This window comes from Ixodes scapularis, unplaced genomic scaffold, assembly GCF_016920785.2.
Source record: "Ixodes scapularis isolate PalLabHiFi unplaced genomic scaffold, ASM1692078v2 PGA_scaffold10__122_contigs__length_95168666, whole genome shotgun sequence".
Classification (NCBI taxonomy): Eukaryota; Metazoa; Arthropoda; class Arachnida; order Ixodida; family Ixodidae; genus Ixodes; species Ixodes scapularis.
The window spans coordinates 94,200,038-94,219,447 of NW_024609836.1; the positions used below are offsets into that span (position 1 = coordinate 94,200,038).

Sequence of the window (19,410 nt, forward strand, 5' to 3'; positions counted from 1 at the left end):
ACGCCGTTTGAAGTAAGCGGCTTATGAAGACACAAAAAACATAGCGGGACAACCAAAAAATTTTCACATTTGTTCGAATTAACCAGGAGAACAAACTACCCGAGTATGCATTATTGACATGCACTATTTGCACATGCCCAATGTTTATCATTTTCATCAGTGCATTTTGCCACGAGTAAAAATAACAACGGCTTACAGCCAAAATCGCCTTACGCTCGTGCCCAAGAACTGTACCGCTGCAGTAAAGCCCAGGAAGGAGTGACACAAACTGGTTCCAGCTTGAGTCACCAGCCGGGAAAACAGACCAGACGGGCTAAACTCGCCAAAGAACTCTCACTTTATTTCCGCTCGACGGGGCACTGCCTGTGCCGCAAGGTGGTTCCTCCTCTTCTAGCATTTCGGTGGTTCCTTCACCCCGACAAACAAGGTGAACGCTTGACAACGAAGACGTGGACACGCCCAACAGGGCGGAAAACAAACTGTGGCACTGGTCGGCTCCTAAAGAAAAGCAGGATGACGAAGACACTGTCCCCCAAGAGCGGATCACGGGCCGGTCCTCCTCCGCTGCAAGGACTCCTCGTAGAGTGTCTGGATCTCCATCTCTTTGTCCCTGTGCGTCTTGGTCCGCAGGTGCTGGTGGATGTCGAAGGGATTCAGGAAGGCGACGTCGCAAACCGGGCAGCGGACCAGTTGCCTCTCCGACGTCCGGTCGCTGGGAGAGAAGCGCCCTCTTTTGTTAGTCGTTCGTACGTGTCTCCGATTGGCGCAATTAGCGTCCTATTCCAACCGCGCACCCAAGGCGGCTCCCCAGCGGCAACAAACGACCTCACAGAAGCCGGACTGTCGGGCTGTCGCGAACCCGGCAGTTGGTCGTAAAAGTTGGAACAGAAAGTAAGAGCGGACGCGAGTGCCGAAGTCGTCGCGGCGTTTCGGCTCCCGACAGCCGACGCGTCCGTGGACCGTAGAGCGGGAGAGTGACAAGCGGCAGAACGGACGTCTGCCAGATCCACAACCACCGCAGGGGTAGCGGACAGTGACAATGTGAGGCTTTCGTGATGTCGTCGGGCGAAAATCGAAACATCACATTTTTGGAGTTAGACACACATTCTGGGCGCCGTAGCTACACTTTGACAGACCAGTTTGGTAAATGCTGGTTTGCACATTACGTTTGCATCCGAGTGTGACAGAGTGCAAATGCTGCATATTGGAAGAGTTCCAGGGCTCCTCGATAGATGGTACCAGCATTGCACTCAAACACTAATGCCTGAACTAGATTCCGGACCCGAAGCGACGTCGAGTGCTCTCGCAGCATTACAGGACTGCAGCAGCGGAAACTAAGCTAGCCTCAACGACATTGCGCGAAGGAGCCGCAACCAAGCATAATTTAGTTCAGTTCAAGATTCCTCAAAGGCTCTTCAAATGAAGTGCGTTACACGAGGGGAGTGGGTTGTCAAAGGGCAATTTGGTTAGGACCAAAATCTACATTACGCACCAAACACACACAAAAAAAAAAAAAATTGTGTTTTTTTGGTTAGATAGAGTTCACACGATACCCACACATTTCGGCTGTTTCAGATTGGTGGGCCCGATGGGCCCGTATTTCCGGTGACGTTTTATGATACGCGAAGAAGCGGGAAAACATAATTTTGCAGAAAAAGACGAATGCCGTTTTTCTCTTTTCTGTCACTATCTTTCTCATTCATTCCCTCAGGACCACCGATGTAAGTGCTTACGATTTGCCAAGTTCTTCTCCCAACTCAATACCCCGAAGTAGACAAGAGGCCAGATTCACAAAGAGCTTCTTAGGTTACGACAACTTAGCTAAGAAGTTTGCAAGTTAAGAACATCGTAAGAAGAGGAGAAATCAATATTCACAAACGCATTTTTAAGTGAGAGGAGCAAAGCGACGTTCTTGTACGGAAAAATTAGAACTTCCGGTTTACCGCAAGCTCCCGATCCCCGCGAGACCGGGCTGTTACTATGGCGACGGCGTCTTCGGCAACACGAACAACCAATCGGAGAGCTCGGCAAGGTTCGGAGCAGTTCGGAGCATGTGGATTTTGAATAGCAAACGCAGGCGACCTTTCCACCAACGCTTGTCTGGGGTGTGTTTCCGTGCAGTGAAATGTCTATGCTAACACGATTTAAACAGGCCCGAATGCCGAGGCCGGGTCAACCATCTATTGCTACGAACTCAATCACTACAAAGTCAACACAACTGTCATCGTTGCTAAAAGAAGACGGCCCATGCCGGTCGTTTGCAAAGCGGCATAGATGGAAACAAATCGCCGCGGCATTTTTCGCGGCCTTAAAGATGCAGGAGCGAGTTGACGTTAAAGAAGACAAGTTTGAACTACGAAAGCGTCGGCAGGAGCCATGTAAATGCCTTCACAGACTCGGAGCGGTCGCGCGCATTTGGTCGAAGTGCTGGATTCACGATGTTGGACCGTGCCTTCGTATGCGCTTCGGGACTGATCTTTTACGATTGCAACTTGTTGCTAACGTGACACTCGGTAAAGGTTAGACCAGCATAGCGTAGCTCCGACAAACTGTTCAAGCTCGACAGTGTTGACATACCCTCGTGTCGGAATAAAAATGGCATAATAATGAAATGTACATACATACTATGTTGCAAAGGTAATCCATACACATTTTTTTTATCTCTATATCACACAAAACAAGGAGATCGAACACGGAGATTGGTCGTCGTGACCAAGTAACTGAGCGACACTGTCAGCCATGTTGATTTGATCGTAAAAAAGTGCGTAAGACAGCTCCGGAGCTGTTGTAGGATTTCATCACAACCTGCGCAAAAGTTACGATAATTTTGTTTCGTGAATACGAATTTGTTACTACGTTTTGTTGTAAGCACATTTTTGGTGTAAGATCATTTCATGAATGTGGCCTAAGGTCTTTACTAGTAAGAGGCCAAACTTTTGCCGAATCGAAAATTCGGTGCAGAATCTTGGGATTCGGCAAAGAATCGGCAAAAATGCATTGTTGACAGATTTCAAAATTAATATTTAAGTTTTTCGGCCAAAAAGTTTTTAGGATTTTTTTTTTAATGCATATTGACAGTTATAATTAAATTAAGTGATCTTCTACAATATAATTGTATTGGTGTCATTTTTGTGTGTTGTAAAAATAAGCATGGTAACACTGCATTCTTAATTTTTCTAAGAGTCACCGTTTCATGCGCAAAAATGAATGCAATGGCAGCTGAGCCTTCACCACAAGAGACAACAATATTACTGTCAATATGCAGGTTTTTCGATTTGAGTCACTTGACGTCAGCCTTGCAAGAAAGTGTGTGTCCCATATTCGCAACATATCGTTTTTAACTTTTAATAAAATGTCAGTTTCTGATCTTAGGACACACGCGGGCATTTAGGAAGACGGGAAGAGTTAGGAACGTCGAGCATGATAGTTCTGTTTAGTTTTATGCGGATGGATGAAAACAGCGAAATAACGCAAATTAAAAAGCAATCATTATTTTGTTTCGGAACAAACTACTTGTGAGCCGAAAACACGATTGCTATAATTGTGAGGAGTGCTTTAATGTACTTGTCGGTCAATGTTGCAACTACCTCGTTGCATCACTGGAAACATCAAATGAAAATCACGATATTCAGAATGTACCACATCATTTTTCACTTGCGCAGTGAACTGCGTCAATTCCTGGTCGATCTTCCGTTCTCAAGGAAGATGTTGAAGAGAGCAACACTAACAAAGGCTAACAAACGCACGGTTACCATATTGCCTACTCCGTACCTCGCCGTAACTGCTGGAAGTTCAACATTGTGTGCAATCCATGGCCCTGTCGGATTCTACCGCGTGCGCAAACGTTTGCCGAATTTTCGCCGAATCTTTGCCGAACTTTCCTTCAAAAGTTCGGCAGATTTGGTCCATCACTAGTAGTGTTTAGCTTCCCCCCTTAAACGTGTTCACTAGTGGACCCATGCAGCGCCACCAGCACGTCTCGCAGTGTCTCACAATGCTAGCATGCGACGATGATCAACTAACGACGACGGGGATCAACTAACGACGACGTCGGGCCTTGTCTTCTAGGAGGCTACTGGCACCAATGATGACGGCGACAATGCAGGACCCGTACCTGCTGGCCTGCATGTGCAGCTCCTGCAGCCTCTCGTGCACGGTGCGCAGCATGTCGGAAGACGGCTCCAGGCAGATGCCGTCGTGCAGCGGAAGCACCGTGGCCGGCAGGTCCTCCTCGCCGCTCACGGTGGGGCGCAGGCGACAGTCATCCCTGATCAGGTTCCACTGGTACCTCCGGGGGAACACCCGTGGCTCCCTAGGTTCTAGCTTCTTCATTATCAGCCTGAAATAAAAAAAATTAATTAGGTTTTTTTTTTGTTTTTTTTCAGTCAGATTTGCGCGGGCCACCTTACTGGGCGTCTTTTAATGGCGTCAGACTACCGAGCGAGAGGTTAATGGTTTGATCCCCGCATGAGGGACATCTCGGAGAAAGAAGAGGACAAAGAGGGCCCAGACACGAGACAAACGTGCATGGGGTTTCAGTTGGAATTAACAAGCAGAACGGTTCTCCCGATCCCCAACTTTAGCGGGACAGTCGTTTGTAAAAACAAGTGGCCCTGCTGTCATGTTTTTGTTACATTTCGTGACACTCTAGGCTTAGAAACACATTGTGCGTTCAAAAAGAAAAGAGTTGCAAAACAAAATACAACAAAAATGACTTGTTAGTTGCTTAGACAGCGGGAGTTTACCGTAAAATTCCGTAAGGATGCCCTCCCCCGAGGGACCACCCATCCCGTTTTTCTGGCTAAATATCTGTGACATAAATATGCCAAAACATCGCCCCCCGATTCCAGTCGGACGTCGCGCGACATCCGATGGGAATCGCTTCTCCAGCTTGATCTGTGGTACCAGTACGTCTGACAAGCGAGTTCATAGCGGATTTCTGCGCTTTCTTAGCGATCTGCGCGCGCAATATCGGCTCCCGTAACACGTGAGTTGTTCCGGCATGCATATTGTATCGTGAAATGCGAATCTGCTGCGTCTACAATCTGTGGTAGCCGTTCATATGACATGCGAGTTTGTAGCAGACTCCCGCGTTTTTGTCTGCGATCTGCATGCGCGATATCGATTCCCCTAACATGTGCGATATCGGTTCCCCTAACACGCGGGTTCTTCCCGTGATTCTGCTGCGTCTGCAATCTGCAGTATTTGTTTCCGTGACATGCAAGTTTGTAGTGGATTCTTGCTTTTTATGTCTGCAATCTGCAAGCGTCATATCGGTTCCCCCGACAGACAACTTTGTAGCAGCTTCCCGCATGTTTATTGCATCATGAAACTTGAATTTGCCACGTCTGTGATCTGCGGTATCCCTTCCCGTGATTTGAGAGTTCTCGGCGGGTTTCCGCTGGTCCTTCACACCCTGAAATGCGAATCCACTGCGTCCACAACCTGCGGTATCCTTTCTCGTGACATAGGAGTTTGTAGCGAATTCCCGCGTGTTTATCGCATCATGAAATGCAAATTTTGCCGTGTCCGCGATCTCAGTTCCCGCATCACGTGGCTTGTAACGGGTATCCCGGTGTTTATCATTAATTTTTGATAAAGTTTTGCTGTGGCATTCCCAAAGATAGCCCACCCCATGTTTTTCACCATTTATATCTTCATTTTGGGTAAACGTTTTAACAGAATTTTACGCTAGTCTGCCAGAGTATATGGCAACACTGTTACCCGCTCTAGATGAGAAATTCAGCCAGTGCAGTACAGCTGCTAGCCTGGGGTCTTTAATGAGATAGGTACACAAACGCACATTGGCATGATGCCCATGCAGATCAAAATGGGCAGGGGTCGGGATTAGGTGCAGCGAGAGCTCTCGCTACACCTGCTTTGAGCAGTGATGTGTTAACAGCCTTGTCCTGCAATGCAGCCGCATGGAGCTGACAGGGCAAGCCCCAAAAGCCAAAAAAACAAAAAAAAAACAACAAAACAGGCTCACTCAAAAAGAAATTCTCGTGCTCTCGCTTGGACTCTAGCCAATCCGGAACCAGACCAGCTGATCACCGCCATGCCAGGGTCGGCCTTGAGAACGAGATTGATCATCATCCGCACTCGATTCACCTGCAGAAAAAACAGTCGCTGAACGTTTGTCCTCGGCCGGGCAAAACCACGCACATCCGCAGGTTATCTGCAGGCTAGAGGATAACCTACGTCAACGCCTCCTGTACTAAGATGCCTGTCAGGTAGCTCGCTCTCCCATTGCAGACGGTCTGCCATCATGTTGTAGCCAAGTGCCACGCAGTGGCGCTCGCCTCGAACACTAACTCGCGCTGGGTGCTCAGCCATCTCGGCGCGGCTGGCGCAGCCGTCTTGCCTGATTTCTTTGATGAGCCTTCCGGCCACTGATGTTATTAAGGAGATTGGATACCCTGAGTGTTTTAGTAGAGAGACTTGCCCGTCGAAGCTCGCGCTCGTTGGGATGGAGTGCGAGCAGGAGTTTGGAAGTGAGTTTTTGAGGCATGACTGCACTATGCTCCTTTTAACGAGTTTTGAATGCGCCGAGTTGAATGGTAATAGCATTTTTTTCCCCCTGAGCTCATAGGACCAGCATGAATGGTAAGGTAACATAAAAAGTCGAAGATCCAGGAATCTTAAAGAGCGTTCGTTTGGAAGTTTGTGAGTGATTTTGGAAGAGCAGAAAAAAGAGCTTCAGCAATTAACCCCACATGAAAGTGCTGTATATATCCGCGAGGCCATATAATCATCATCAACAAACTCGGGCGGGATCTCGCGGTGTTCGCTCAAGCCATCTGTAAAAAGCCATTATGTACCTTTCATAAAGTGTTCTTTGGATTGTGTCTCTAACCCGGCGTTACTTAGGCTGCGATGTAACAGAAAGCAAAGGAGAAAAGAAAAAGAAAAGGTAATATAGGCTAGGTATGATCAATGTGAGCAAGAAAAGATAGGGAAGAAGTCCTAGAAAGAAAGAAGAAAAACAAAACAAAAAATGCACTTTGTTGAATCCAGGCCCGACAAAATCACTCGCTGTCGGGGTTCGCTAAGAAGTCACTCCTGCAAGGTTGAGAAAAGTGGCCGGTGCAAGTCCGGAATCGCCAAAGAACTCGACATTCCGGCATCGGCTGTTCGACACTGTCCACCATTTTGCAGAACAAGCAAGGCTGCTGGACGGGTTCGAGAAGTTTCTCACGCAAGAGAAAGCGCATCTGCGACGCGAAGATGAAAAATCGCCAACTGCTTTGCGCACGTCGGATGTTCTCGTGAGTATGCTTGGCAGGATTCCCAGAGCTGCAACGGTCTCTACAGGAGTCTGTAAAAGCATGTTGATGAAGCCACCGAGGATAATTGATTTGTTCACGCTTGTCGATGCGGACGTTTCCGTTGTCGCTCCTGCTACGGCTGCTGCGATCGTAGACCTTGCGTGCAGCAAGGGTAAACACGAAGCAACGTTGGAGAGGCACCTCGGGAAATGCCGACGACTGCGGAGATGTGAAACATCCTAGAGCTGCTTCGAAACAAAATGGAGTGCAGCGGTGGTGAGAGTGCTCTTGAGATGCCTGGAGCAGTTCGAGAACTGATGCCCGGATGAAATTACTGGCAAACTTCACTTAATTATTTGCTTACTCGGTAAAGCTGCCGCTTGTTGTTCATAACCAAGGTGTTTGTTTGATTAAACATACGGTCAGGATGTTCCATGAACTTCCCCGAAACATGAACTTGAGAGCGCAAACTTCGTGCCATGCGCGCTTCTTTGTTAGCTTCGTCTTCCGTGTTGGTGCAGCTAGTTGGTGTGGTCGCTCTCTGGCGCAAATGTCTAGCTTCGCTAAGTACCGATTTAGCAAATCATCGCCGCTCAACGATGCCGAGTCCCGACTCCACTAGCACCTCGACGGGGAAGTCGAAAGCAATCTCCCTGAAACAAAAGCGTGCCGCCATCCTCCACAAAGAGCACATAAAAAAGTCTGAGGACACCCAAGCACTTCTCATGAGTTGTGAATGCGAAAGCATGCCGCCTGCGACGTATTGCTTCCGCCTCGCGTTGTCGAAGGGCCTTGTTCTCTTGCCGCCTGAGATGCTTTGAATGGCGATCCGCTTGTGCCTCACGCTTTCCAAAGGCTTTGTTCTGCCTCCTAACGCGTTGTGCCACTGCTCGTTCCACCCACCATGCATTCGCAAACTTGACAACGATGGTGGATTTCGCTGCCTGCCTCCTCGCTTGTTGTGCTGCGTTATTCCGCTCCCTTAGATCCTCTGCGGTGTACTTGCGTGGACGGGAAGGTTTGGGTACTGCCGAGGTTGCGGCCGCTGCCGATGTAGATGCTTGAAGCGCCGCCATGTTCGTCAGCGTCGAGAGGAGATGCGACCGAGCGTGCGCCACTGTGTACCTTTTATCGGTGCGCTGCCGGCGCGCAGCCCACAGTGCTATGGGGTGGCGTTCCTTGGAACTATGACGTGCGCCAGCCAATGGGAGCCTATTCATCAAATCGCTGCCACAGACTGCAGGCTTCACTCCATTGGGAGAGAGAAATTTAGGTGCATTTGGCGCGCGACTTCAAAAGCTGATGACGCCGGTTCGCTCCATGGGACAGTTAATGCTTTCGCATTAATAAAAGAATGCCATTCACCGCCGGCGTCTTCTGTGGCGGCCATCACAGCTGTCGACACGGTCCGTACGTAGCTCACAGGATCTTCTTTCGATCAGAGCTTCTCGCAGTTGGGGAGAGGCGGCTCCAATCCAGCAGAGAGTGCATACAGGGAAGCCTCGACCGCTTTCTGCAGGCACAATATGTTTTTTTTTTTTTTTGCATGTTACTTTTATAGAGTTTAGATATAACGAAGAAGCGGATGTAGCGAACTGATTTCAGGTTCCCACTGACTTTGTTATAACCAGTCTCGACAGTACTTGTTCCAAATTGTGGGAAAGTTTACGCAGGTACAGGACTACCATCAGGCACTTTTTTTGTATGTTTTGTCTGGTGCGGCTATCCCCTTTAATCTTTTGCAACAAGAACCTAATTACCCATATGACACCTGCACGAGGAAAACCAGATGCCTCAAGGCAATCAAGCTGAAATTTGCAACTTTTCTAATCAGCAATGTAACAGGACTTTGCCAGGGCCGATCCTAGAATGGAGATGGCTATGCCCCCTTTGACAAGCTTAGAATGGAAGGATGTGTAAAGCAGTATGCCTGTCTTTGACCGGGGAGAAAAGATCCAGCATAGGTGATTGGCTTTGGCTCATAACGAGAGATAAAAAAATTGCAGGGTCCCATCCTTGGCTTGCTCGAACGTAAACTTTCGAACTGAACCACACCTATCAAAGGTTTCCAAAATTTGCTTTACAACATTACTCTGCGCACCTTTCTTGTACAAAATAAAATGTCATCAACATTACAAAACACTTTTTGTACTGGCAGGGAGCTAAGGGAGTCGGGAATACTTTGATCTACCTTTGACAAGAAAATGTCGCCGAGAATGGGGGCCACAGATGACCCAATGCATATACCGGACTTTGTAAGTAGAGATCATCATGTCGGGTTAATTGCCGAAGCTTCTTTTTTATCCCCTTTAAAAATAAATCACTTGGGAGTCGGCGCTCTTTCGTTCTTCCTGTCCTTTCTTTCCCTCCGTGTTCTGTTTTACCATGTAGAATTACCAACTAGCTCAAGTAATTACTTTACTACACTACAATCAAGAATGCTTCTAGGGCCAATCAATAACTGAGACAGGAAACAACTCTTACCTGACACTTTACTTATGCAAAATTTGAACTTCCGTCATTAAGCGTCAAACTCCTGTTGATGCTTTATAACATCTTTCATAAAGCATCCTATGTTTTAAAAGGAAAAAAATTGTTAATCTCGACATACAAATTCTGCCGCTTTTTCCCTGAAGAGACAATTCACACAAGAGTAGCGTGCCTAAATTACAGAGTATTTCCAATTGCTTCACCGGGGTCGCTCGGTTCATAAGTTACATTTGCAACACAAGCTCAGAGGAGCAGCCCAAAGGAGCCGATCGTCTGCCAGCGTCTCTGCCTCTCTGTCCGCTTTCCTCCTCACTCTGCAACAACGCAATGCACACAAACACTCGAAATCGATCTGCGAAGAAGGCGTCCACCATTAAATCGCGAACGCTCCCCACGATTTGAGTTGCTCGCTCTCTTACACCTAGGCTCTTTGCACGGGGGCCCCAGTAAGGCGGCGCCCCCTGGGGGACGGCACACGTACCAGGAAGAGATCGTCCTGGGTGAAGGTGGTGTCAAAGGTGAGCTCCATGTCGTGATCTGCGTAAAGCGCAAGGCCCGAGTGGTCTTCGAAGCCCAGCCCGCAGAGGGCTCCGATGTACTCGGTCTTCTCCGGGTCCGCCCTGAACGGGGATTTGCGAGATCAGATCCACGCACTCTTGGGATTCCTGAAACGTGTCTCAAAAGCGGTCCTCCGAACGGGCGTCCGCCATTCGCGTGGCAGACGCCTGCTCCGCCGCGGGTTGCCCCGTATCTCGAAACTTCATGGAAGCTTCGGCAGCCGAGAGTCGGGACGCCATGACAACGGCGAAGCTCGCGTTCTCTCTCACACCTTTTCCCGGGACTTCCATGCGCAACCACCTGGACTTCGACGTCCGACAGCGTGATGCTCCGGCTGACATTATTTGTTGCCACTTTGGGGACCGCCTTCGATGCATAGGCAGAATAGGACATTAATGCACCGGCTAAAGATACAGGCACTGTAGCATCATCTATAAAAAATAGTCGTGTATAACACTGTCGGAACTATTTCGAGCCCTGCCGGCACTCCAACTTTAGATATGATCTTTATGTACGCTCGTTCGCGACAATTTTCTTACAAAAAACACCCCATAAAACACGTTCTGCATTAAAGAAAGTCATTTGGGAGTGCGGCATGCGTTTCGGCGCCGACGTCCCCTGAGGAACGCCGGCGGGGGAGGGCGTACCTGAACTCCACGTGGGGCGCAAAGAGGAGGGGCATGAGGCAGTGCAGCCCCGGGATGGCCGGCAGCAGGGTGGTGCTGCGAAGAGTCACGTGGTCGCTGGTGGCGCTCTGTCCCACGTGGCATGCCACCAGCATCCGGGGGTGGGGCCTCTGGGGCTCCGACTCCAGCAGCACCGAGTTGACGCTTGTGCGCTCCACTCGCACGCCCCTGCAGAGTCGGAGGGGGGGCCATTCGTTGCCGTGGGGTCGTGCATTCGTGCTACCAATATTTCTTAACATTAAGTTTTCTAGCTCTTTTTTTTTTTTTTTTTTTTTTTTATTGTTGGCTGATTAAGCAGCAAAAAAACGGTAATTTTTTTCTTTCTAAGTTTGACTGTTGTATGGGTTTATTCCGGCGTTTGTGCCATTGTTAGACATGAAACTAAACGGCTTGCAAGCGCTGTACGTGCTCCCGTTAGATAATAAAAAGACTCGCGCGGCATTGACTTTTTATAGCGGAGCTGTTAAGGGCTAGTTTCCCCAGGATCGTGTCCAGTACCAAACAAATGACGACACAACACTCTGGTTGCCGCCTTTGCTCATAGATGGTGGTAGTTGTCCAGAGCATTGTGTAGGTGTTGTGTTTTCCGGTTGACTGCTTGCCACCGTCGCTCATAGATCGCAGCAACCTTTCGAGCCTCGGCAACCAGACAACTGGCTGCTGCCGTCGCTCATAGATGGCGGCAACATTTCTTCAGAGGAAGAAGAGTGAGAACGGAACGAGCGGCGATGTGCACAGCAGCACGAATGGTTCCGCAACCACTGCTAGGCCGCTATCGCCTAAAGTTCCACTGCGTCGAGCACTTCAAATTCCCTTGCGAAAGAAGAGCAGATCGCTCGCCTGGAAAGCCACCGCTGAGAACAGAAGATAGAGTTCTGCCGCTCTTCCTTCTGCACCAGAGTGGAAAGGCTGAAAGTTTTCTTTGTACTATTTCTTTGAAAAAAAACACAACTCAACTACCGAAGCGCATGTTAAAAAAACAAGAAAAGAAAAAAACCTCCAATGGAAAAAGGTTAGAATACGAAACTTGCAAAAACGAGGCCGCCGCGAAAATTTAGTTGTTTGCAGCACGGGTTCCCAGCAGCCTGGGAGTTTTCCCAGAGAACCCTCTACAGTTCCCCGAGCGCCCAAATCTCTCGGTTTGAGACATTTTGCAACATGTTTGAAGCGTGTATCAATGCACAGCTATGAGCCAAACACACCCAGAGTAAGAGCTTCCTACCTTGGACTCGGGCATTTGAAAGACACGCCTTGCAGTTCTCGACAGGGTGTTCTACATCAATAAAAATATCTATGAGCCTCTGTACCGCTTATATGCAGCAAGGTCGAAGAGTGCAGAGTCTCGATCAAAGAGTTTGAAAACACCCGGTCCACAGCCTTTGAAGATCGACCCTTTAAACTTGATGCAACTAGGAAAACAATGGCGAGATGTGGCCAAAGCCAATTAAATACTTACCTAGGCTTTAATGCCCACAAAATATATCTGGCAAAAGAGTCCCAAAGAAAGAGTGTGATATGCAAACAAGAAATAAACATAGTACTCGAGCAGAGACCATAAGACTGGCAGAACCTGTTCCAAAACCGAGTATTAAAGGGATACTTCAACAATATTTGAAATATTCCCGTCGTGTTCAAAAATAGGTTGAATATGATCCACAATATCCGTAAATGACAATTGCACGTTTGTATTGGGTGGCTGTATTTTTCGTTATAAACGGCCCACACTGGCAAGCACTCGGAGAAGGCCCAGCGGAGACCACGTGACATCCAACGCAATCGTGACGTAGGTCGTCTCAAGACGAGCAAAGCTATGGCGAGGCTGACGTCGTGAGAATGGCCTAGTCGTTCCAGCCACCGAAGCAGCTGCTTTTGTACGAATTTGGAGTGACGGGTTAATCTTCTATAATCTTGTAAGGGGACAATAGCGACTTCTGCGACACACAAAAGGCATTCTCGGGAAGAGAGAAGTTCCTCCTGCCCCTCTTCTCTCGTCGTGGCCGGAGGCGAGACAACCTCCGTCACTAGCTGTCAAGGTTCCTAGACGGGCATTACAAGCGAGGCGTTAGCGACATCCACCAGGTGCTCTTTGCTAATCGTTTAATTCGTTTTAAAATTCCTTTTCGTGACTTTTTCAACAAGATATTGGTATGTTCGATGGGATACTGCACCTTTGAACACATATAGACCACAAAATTAGCGCCGAAATTTCGTTCTAGTATCCCTTTAAAGCCAAGAACCCGGCGTGAGACAACAAAGAAGGTGCCTCACCTCTGAGAACAGACCCTGGTCATTCCGGACAGCCGGACTTCCAGCGGACTGTGGGGTCCATTCAGCCTCACCTGGAGTGGATGAATCGGCATTTTATTAGCAAAGGGACAAACACAGCAGACACCCACATCATCTGCAGTTCTACATCGTGAAGGTCTTAAGCATTCAAATGCTTAAGACTTTCACGATGTAGGACTGCAGATGATGTGGGGATGTGTTTTAGGAAACAAAAACGAAGCTCGTCCTTAATTAAATCATTTCTGTGCTGGTTACGAGATGGTGTTGTCCTTGTCCCTTCTGTTCCCGGTCTCAAGTTTCTCACTATAGATGTGCACCAGCTCATCTGCATTTTTACTAGGGGTGTGCGAATACTCGAATATACGAATTCGAATCGAATCGAAAGTTCCCGAATAATTCGATTCGCGAATTGAATTCCTAGTATTCGGTCCCTTGAATATTCAATATATTCAGCCAAAGACGCGTGGTCGGCGCAGAGCTGACAAAAAAGCCGTTTTTTCTCCCGATGTATGCGCCGTGATGTTAGACAGATCATGCGAAAAACAGCTCTTGGTCCTACCATTCCACAAAAATCTAATGCACAGGTTAGAAAAAAGAAAAGTAACGAACGCCACAAACTTTTTAGCACGCAGATTTACTCACGATCGGGACACAATCTACCCTTGAATCACTACTGAAACATCCCGTTTGCGCTGCTTCCAGAGAAGAATTGTTGGGAGGCCGGAATCCCGCGCCATGCCCAATTCTTTTCGCGAGTAAAGCCCCTTGTTTCGAATTGGAGCACCGATGTAAAACACACTTGCTGCACTCACAGAAATCGGCGGCTGCACGATCACAGAAAGAAAACCATGTTAACCACGCCGATGAAACCAGCCGAGTTACCATCATTGTTCTTTTGGAACCGCAAGCACCGCAAGCCGCAAATTCTGATTCGGAACGAAACGGACGGAAAAATAGTGTGCCTAGATTTGAGAGGGTTTCCAACCATTCGATAGCCGCGTTTGAATTACAAACTGCAAGAGGGTGACGAAAAGACAAAAGTGTCGAACAGGATCGGGCAGGTAGGGCAGACGTCGTCGCTCTTCTGTTTGCTCGCCTTTTTCCACGCGACAACACAACACATGTGCACTTACGACCAATCTGCGCTGGAGCCGTCTCCGTGGTTTCAGTTTCGCTTGCTCCCTCTTTTAAATCAAGGCTCTCTAAAACAGGAGATAAACGGAAAAATGGATGCATAGCAGCAGTTGGACGGTGTCTTGCGCCACCTAACCGCATTTTTTTTCTTCAGATTATATTGTTTAAGCCTGTTTACTCAGATTTAACACCTATCTGTTTATTTATATGAAATAAAATCTAGGGTACCCTTTTTCTTCCTTAAAATGGAAACCAAATATCTCAAAAGATATACAATTATGTACAAAAAAAGTCGCAGTGTTAGGTTGTGCTTTTAACAAGAAAAAAAAGGCACACGTGGCTGTAACTTTGGTTTTTTTGTGACGTTTAGGGTAGATAGATTATATTTGTGCCATAAAATTGGATCTTTAGTGCCCAACATCCAATAGCAACTGCTTTTATTTTTATTTTCACCAGAATGTTTTACATTTTAGCTTTCGTTCCGTACAAGATGCATATTCTGCTACAGGCGCATACTCTGCACATATAATAATCTCATTCGCAGCACACTTTGAAAAATTTCTACAAATAAAATTACAACGGTATTCAATATTCGATTCGATATTCGGATTTGTTTTCTTGATTCGATTCGGTATTCGATTCGAAAACTACTATTCGGCAGTCTTGGGTAAGTTACTTTTAAAAAGTAATTCGTTACAGTTACAGTTACTTTCAGAAAAAAGTGTTGAAGTTACCGTTACAGTTACCGCAACAAAAGAGTAACTCGTTAAAGTTACAGTTACTTTTAAAAAGTAAAGACGTTACTTTTCAGTTACTTTCCTATAACAGCAAAAAATAGGAAGAACTAGAAAACGCCCCTCACCAGGCTTTATTGCATAAAATAAACAGTACGCTTTTTACTTCATATTGTAACTTAGCAGAAGTTGCTTCTCGAAACTAGTGTTTGAAAATTTCCACGCCAGAGTAGTGGCGCAAATCAAAATACGAAACATGCGCAGTGTGGAGTTCAGGCGCTAATCAAAATACGAAACCTGTGCAGTGCCCTCCACGTGTATTGTTGTTTCACGGTTGATTCACCCGATTAAAAAGCGTTTTCACACAAAAACAAAACAAAACACAGAATAAATAGTGCTTCAAGACACTAAGATGTAAGTGTTCAGTCACAAAGTACAAGCGCGTGCGTGAATATAACTAGATTTTTTTCACGATATCTACACGTATCTATATTCGGATCGTGACTCGTGAGAAAGAACGTATCCACAAGTTTGTGCAAGGCCAACATGACACTCCAAATGTCAGAATAGACGATTTTAAAAGTGTAAGGAAAATCTAAATTGTACTCGTTCAGTGATATAATATTCATAAAACACTGGAAAGTAACGACAAAAGCAACGTCGTTACTTTCATCGTTACCTCAGGAAAAAGTAATAGAACTACAGTTAGAAGTTACATTTTAAAAAAGTAATTCGTTACAACTACAAGGTACCAAAAAAGTAACGAAATTACAGTAACGCGTTACTAGTAACGCGTTACTACCTAAGACTGCTATTCAGTATTCGCACACCCCTAGTTTTTACTCCAATTTCATTAAAGAAAGAAAGAAAGAAAAAGAAAGGAAGAAAGAAATCAATCAATCTTTTTATTTTCCAAGGTGAGAAGGTACTCTTCTCGGAAGGTCCATGGGTAGAAAAGGAGAAACAAAAGTCGCCTTTCGTTCCCTTGGACCCCATGCTGTCAGCGACTGTAATCGAAACGCATTGCGCAGGAAGTTCCCGACACAATCCTACAAAGGCGTAATGTGACTTTGGAACCTGTGCCGTTTCTCGCGAACGGCAATGGGCCGAGGAAAAGTTTCGCGACGACGGGCGGGGGGCCTCACCTTGCGCGCCGACATCTGGGGCGGGCCGAAGTTGAGCCGGCACGTGTCCACCTCTTCGCAGCCGTCCTGTACAGCCTCCGTTGAGTCTGTCACCGACTGGTGGTACGACTCCACGCGCTCGCGCAGCTGGTGGTTTTTCTGCACCGAGAAAGAACAAGGGGCGTCGCGAAGTTCGGGCGAAATCGTTTGTCCTTCGTGGCGATAGGCCCCCTTCGAAATTCGGTGCCATTCAGTTTGTTCGAAAAGCAGTTTCACTTTCGACAGACTAATGGCGGCCATGGAATTGTATTTTGTCGGGCACCGTTGCTCCCGCGCGTCAATGGCAGATGAGAATTGGTTCTTCGATCACCTTGCCTTCTTTCGGTTTTGACGATGCCAACGCAAGAACCGATTATACTCTGTTTCACCTTGTGTTGTACTGCAGAAAAAGCTACAAGCGCGAGCTCCTTGCTCTATGGCACACCTCGGCGGCACAAGCTCTCGTGCACCAAGGGCAGCTGCCAACGCTATGAGCTCGCGCATCTAGCCTTCGCTGCGGTACAACATAAGGTGAAACGGAGTATAGTACAAAGCGGCTAAGCCCCTCGATTAGATTTCCGCCGTCTAAAAGTTTTAAAGCCAGACTTGTACCAGAAGGTTGATTAGACCACTCCAAAAAAAGCGCCTAGGCAGCCGTTGTGCCCAATTCGTGCGTCGTGTCGCATCAAAGTCTCAAACGTGCGGGCCTTGTACATTCCCCACTTGGTAGTATGCCAAACCTCCTCCTTCATCAACCTCAACAAGGCCGCCATTACTCTGGCACAGATGCCATGTACTGAAATGACGACAGTAATCAAAGTTGCCAGACTGAGTTTTGAAAAGGGTCAATTATGTTTTACATGCGTTCTCAAACTGGGCTTCTTAGGGTATCCTCCAGGGTTGCTCCCAAATTTCCTCGATCATCTTTGCTTCTAAGTAAAGTCTTCAAACAGTTTATGCCCCATTTTAGCAGATCTGAGCCGTCCATTGATGCGTAACTATGAGTGTGTGCTTCGTCCTGTCGAGCCTCGTCAACAACAGAGTGTGTGTTTCTTGTTGTTGACGAGGCTCACTTCTGCACTGCCTCAATATACCGACGCCGAAAGCGGCGAGTTCCTTGGTCTCCAGTCAAGCCAGGTGGGGCTTCCTCGAAATTGCACGAGCAGGTGCATGTGCACAGATGCTTCACTTCGCGTGAATCCGGTTTCCGCATACATGCAGCGCCCACACCTGGAGTCATCAAACCCAGGCTTTTTTGTAAACAGCACGTCAAGGTACTATATGAAGCAGTAAGGAAAAAAAAACGCCAGGGTTCCGGCGAGGACGAAAGTAGAAAGAGAGGCTCTCCCCCCTCCCACCTTGGAGAGGAAGCTCTCTTCACAGCGGTCCGCGATGCCCAGCCGCACCAGCTCCTCGTTGACGTTGACGTGGAGGTGTCCGTCCCTCACCAGGAGGTGCACCCTCACCACCTCGTCCACCACGGAGTACACCTGCGGAGACACCGCAGACGCCCCCATTGACACCTGGCACTCCGCTGTGTCCGCCGGCGTTCCCTCGAGATATCCGCGTCGCGTATCGAACAAGCGCCGATTGAGCCAAAAAGGAAATAGTACTAGTACCATGGTCCTCAAGTTACTTGGTCTGGAACTTTTTTGCCACTCTACGGGAAAGTTTTCTCCAGAAACTGCAATCTACAGTTGAGACCTAGGGGCCTCATTGTTTTAAAATACTGTAAACAAATTTGTTTACACGGGCTTGATATTTAGTTTCGCGGGTACAAAATTTCGTGATTGGGAGTGGTATGCCATGTATTAGTTACCATAGGGTAACATATTTGTGGGACCTTTTTTTCTGAATATTTCTGAACCAGCAAAAATTAAATTGTTTACTGCAATTTAATTGTCATGTCAAGGGTACTACGTCCACTAAAAAGTAGGGATGTGCGAATAGTGGATCCAATCGAATAGCGCAGTGTCATCCCAGCTTCTGCACTGTTAAGAGAATGTGCCGTGTTGGCTTTCCCTTGCATTGTCAAGGCTATGGATAACACAGCACTATTCGATTGGAACCACTATTCGAACAACCCTACTAAAAAATAATTATACACTTTTTTCATTTTATTTTTCTTTTTTTTTTTTGCTTTTACTTGCATCAGCATTGCTTGCAATGATAAAACTTTTTTAGGGAAGAAACAAGTTTTCAGATCTATAAGCAGTTTATCTGAGGACCGAACCCTACTAAAAATAATAATAAAAATTTTTAAATTTGAATTTTTTTTTTTCTATTTTTATTTGCAGCTGGATTACTTTTAATGACAAAAGTTAAGCAGTTTATCAGAGGACCGTGGCAACACTACTTACGAAACACTCTAGGAAGAAAATCAGGCTCCAGGTCGGCAAGGTCATGCATACAGTTTTCCCATCTTCCTAGAGTTTATTACTTTACTTATTTTAATACCCTTGGGACCCAGAGGGTGTCACAGAGAGGATAGAGTAAAGTGTCATCGTAAAATGCACAATCAAAAATACAATCTCCCAAAAAGCAGAAAAAAAAAGGTGGTTAGGGCAGACTTGAAGGATAAAACATCTTCAATGAAGGCAATGCAGGGGTGGGGGTAGGGAGGGGGGAGGTGGTTCCATTCTGAGCTGGTCTTGAGTGGGGAAGGACCAAAAGAACACGTTTGTGCTACAATAATAAATGGCACCTTTATATAACTAGTAGTATTACAAGAAAAAAAAAAAAGTTTTTTCAGGTTACCAAGTTAGAAAGCCCAATACTATTGGATTTCACCGGTAAAATGCTGAAGACACTGATAGAATAAGGGCAGGGCGTGTTGTTGGAAAGCCCGACCTCGAGCACGTGCTCCACGCGTTCTGCCAGGCTTTGGTTGCATGAGACGCCCAAACATTGTGGAGGCTAGGAAGCTTGCGCCGAAGACTGCCGCTTTCACCTCGTCAGCGACTAGAGCAAGATTTGTTAGTTCCATCACACCTCGACAGCGACTAGAGCAAGATTTGTTACAGTTTCATCACAACTCCAGGTACGAACACTCCAGCTGCAAAGAAATCGAGCCCGTGAGCACGAAAGAAAT

At 47.0% G+C, this 19,410-nt stretch overlaps 1 protein-coding gene across 2 annotated transcripts in view; it reads right to left on the minus strand.

Moving 5' to 3' along the window:
• Positions 1 to 314: 314 nt before the first annotated feature.
• Positions 315 to 19,410, minus strand: part of LOC8052993 (ATP-dependent RNA helicase TDRD9) — a 70,922-nt gene continuing 51,826 nt past the window's right edge. For both annotated transcript variants that reach the window (XM_029979229.4, XM_029979230.4), the window contains 8 exons: positions 17,678 to 17,809; positions 16,302 to 16,439; positions 13,271 to 13,341; positions 10,964 to 11,170; positions 10,240 to 10,378; positions 5,990 to 6,111; positions 4,115 to 4,339; positions 315 to 712 (listed from right to left, as the gene is read on the minus strand). In XM_029979229.4, the coding sequence (XP_029835089.3) occupies positions 544 to 712; positions 4,115 to 4,339; positions 5,990 to 6,111; positions 10,240 to 10,378; positions 10,964 to 11,170; positions 13,271 to 13,341; positions 16,302 to 16,439; positions 17,678 to 17,809 (1,203 nt within the window). In that variant the 3' untranslated portion in view covers positions 315 to 543. The remainder of the gene's footprint in view (positions 713 to 4,114; positions 4,340 to 5,989; positions 6,112 to 10,239; positions 10,379 to 10,963; positions 11,171 to 13,270; positions 13,342 to 16,301; positions 16,440 to 17,677; positions 17,810 to 19,410) is intronic.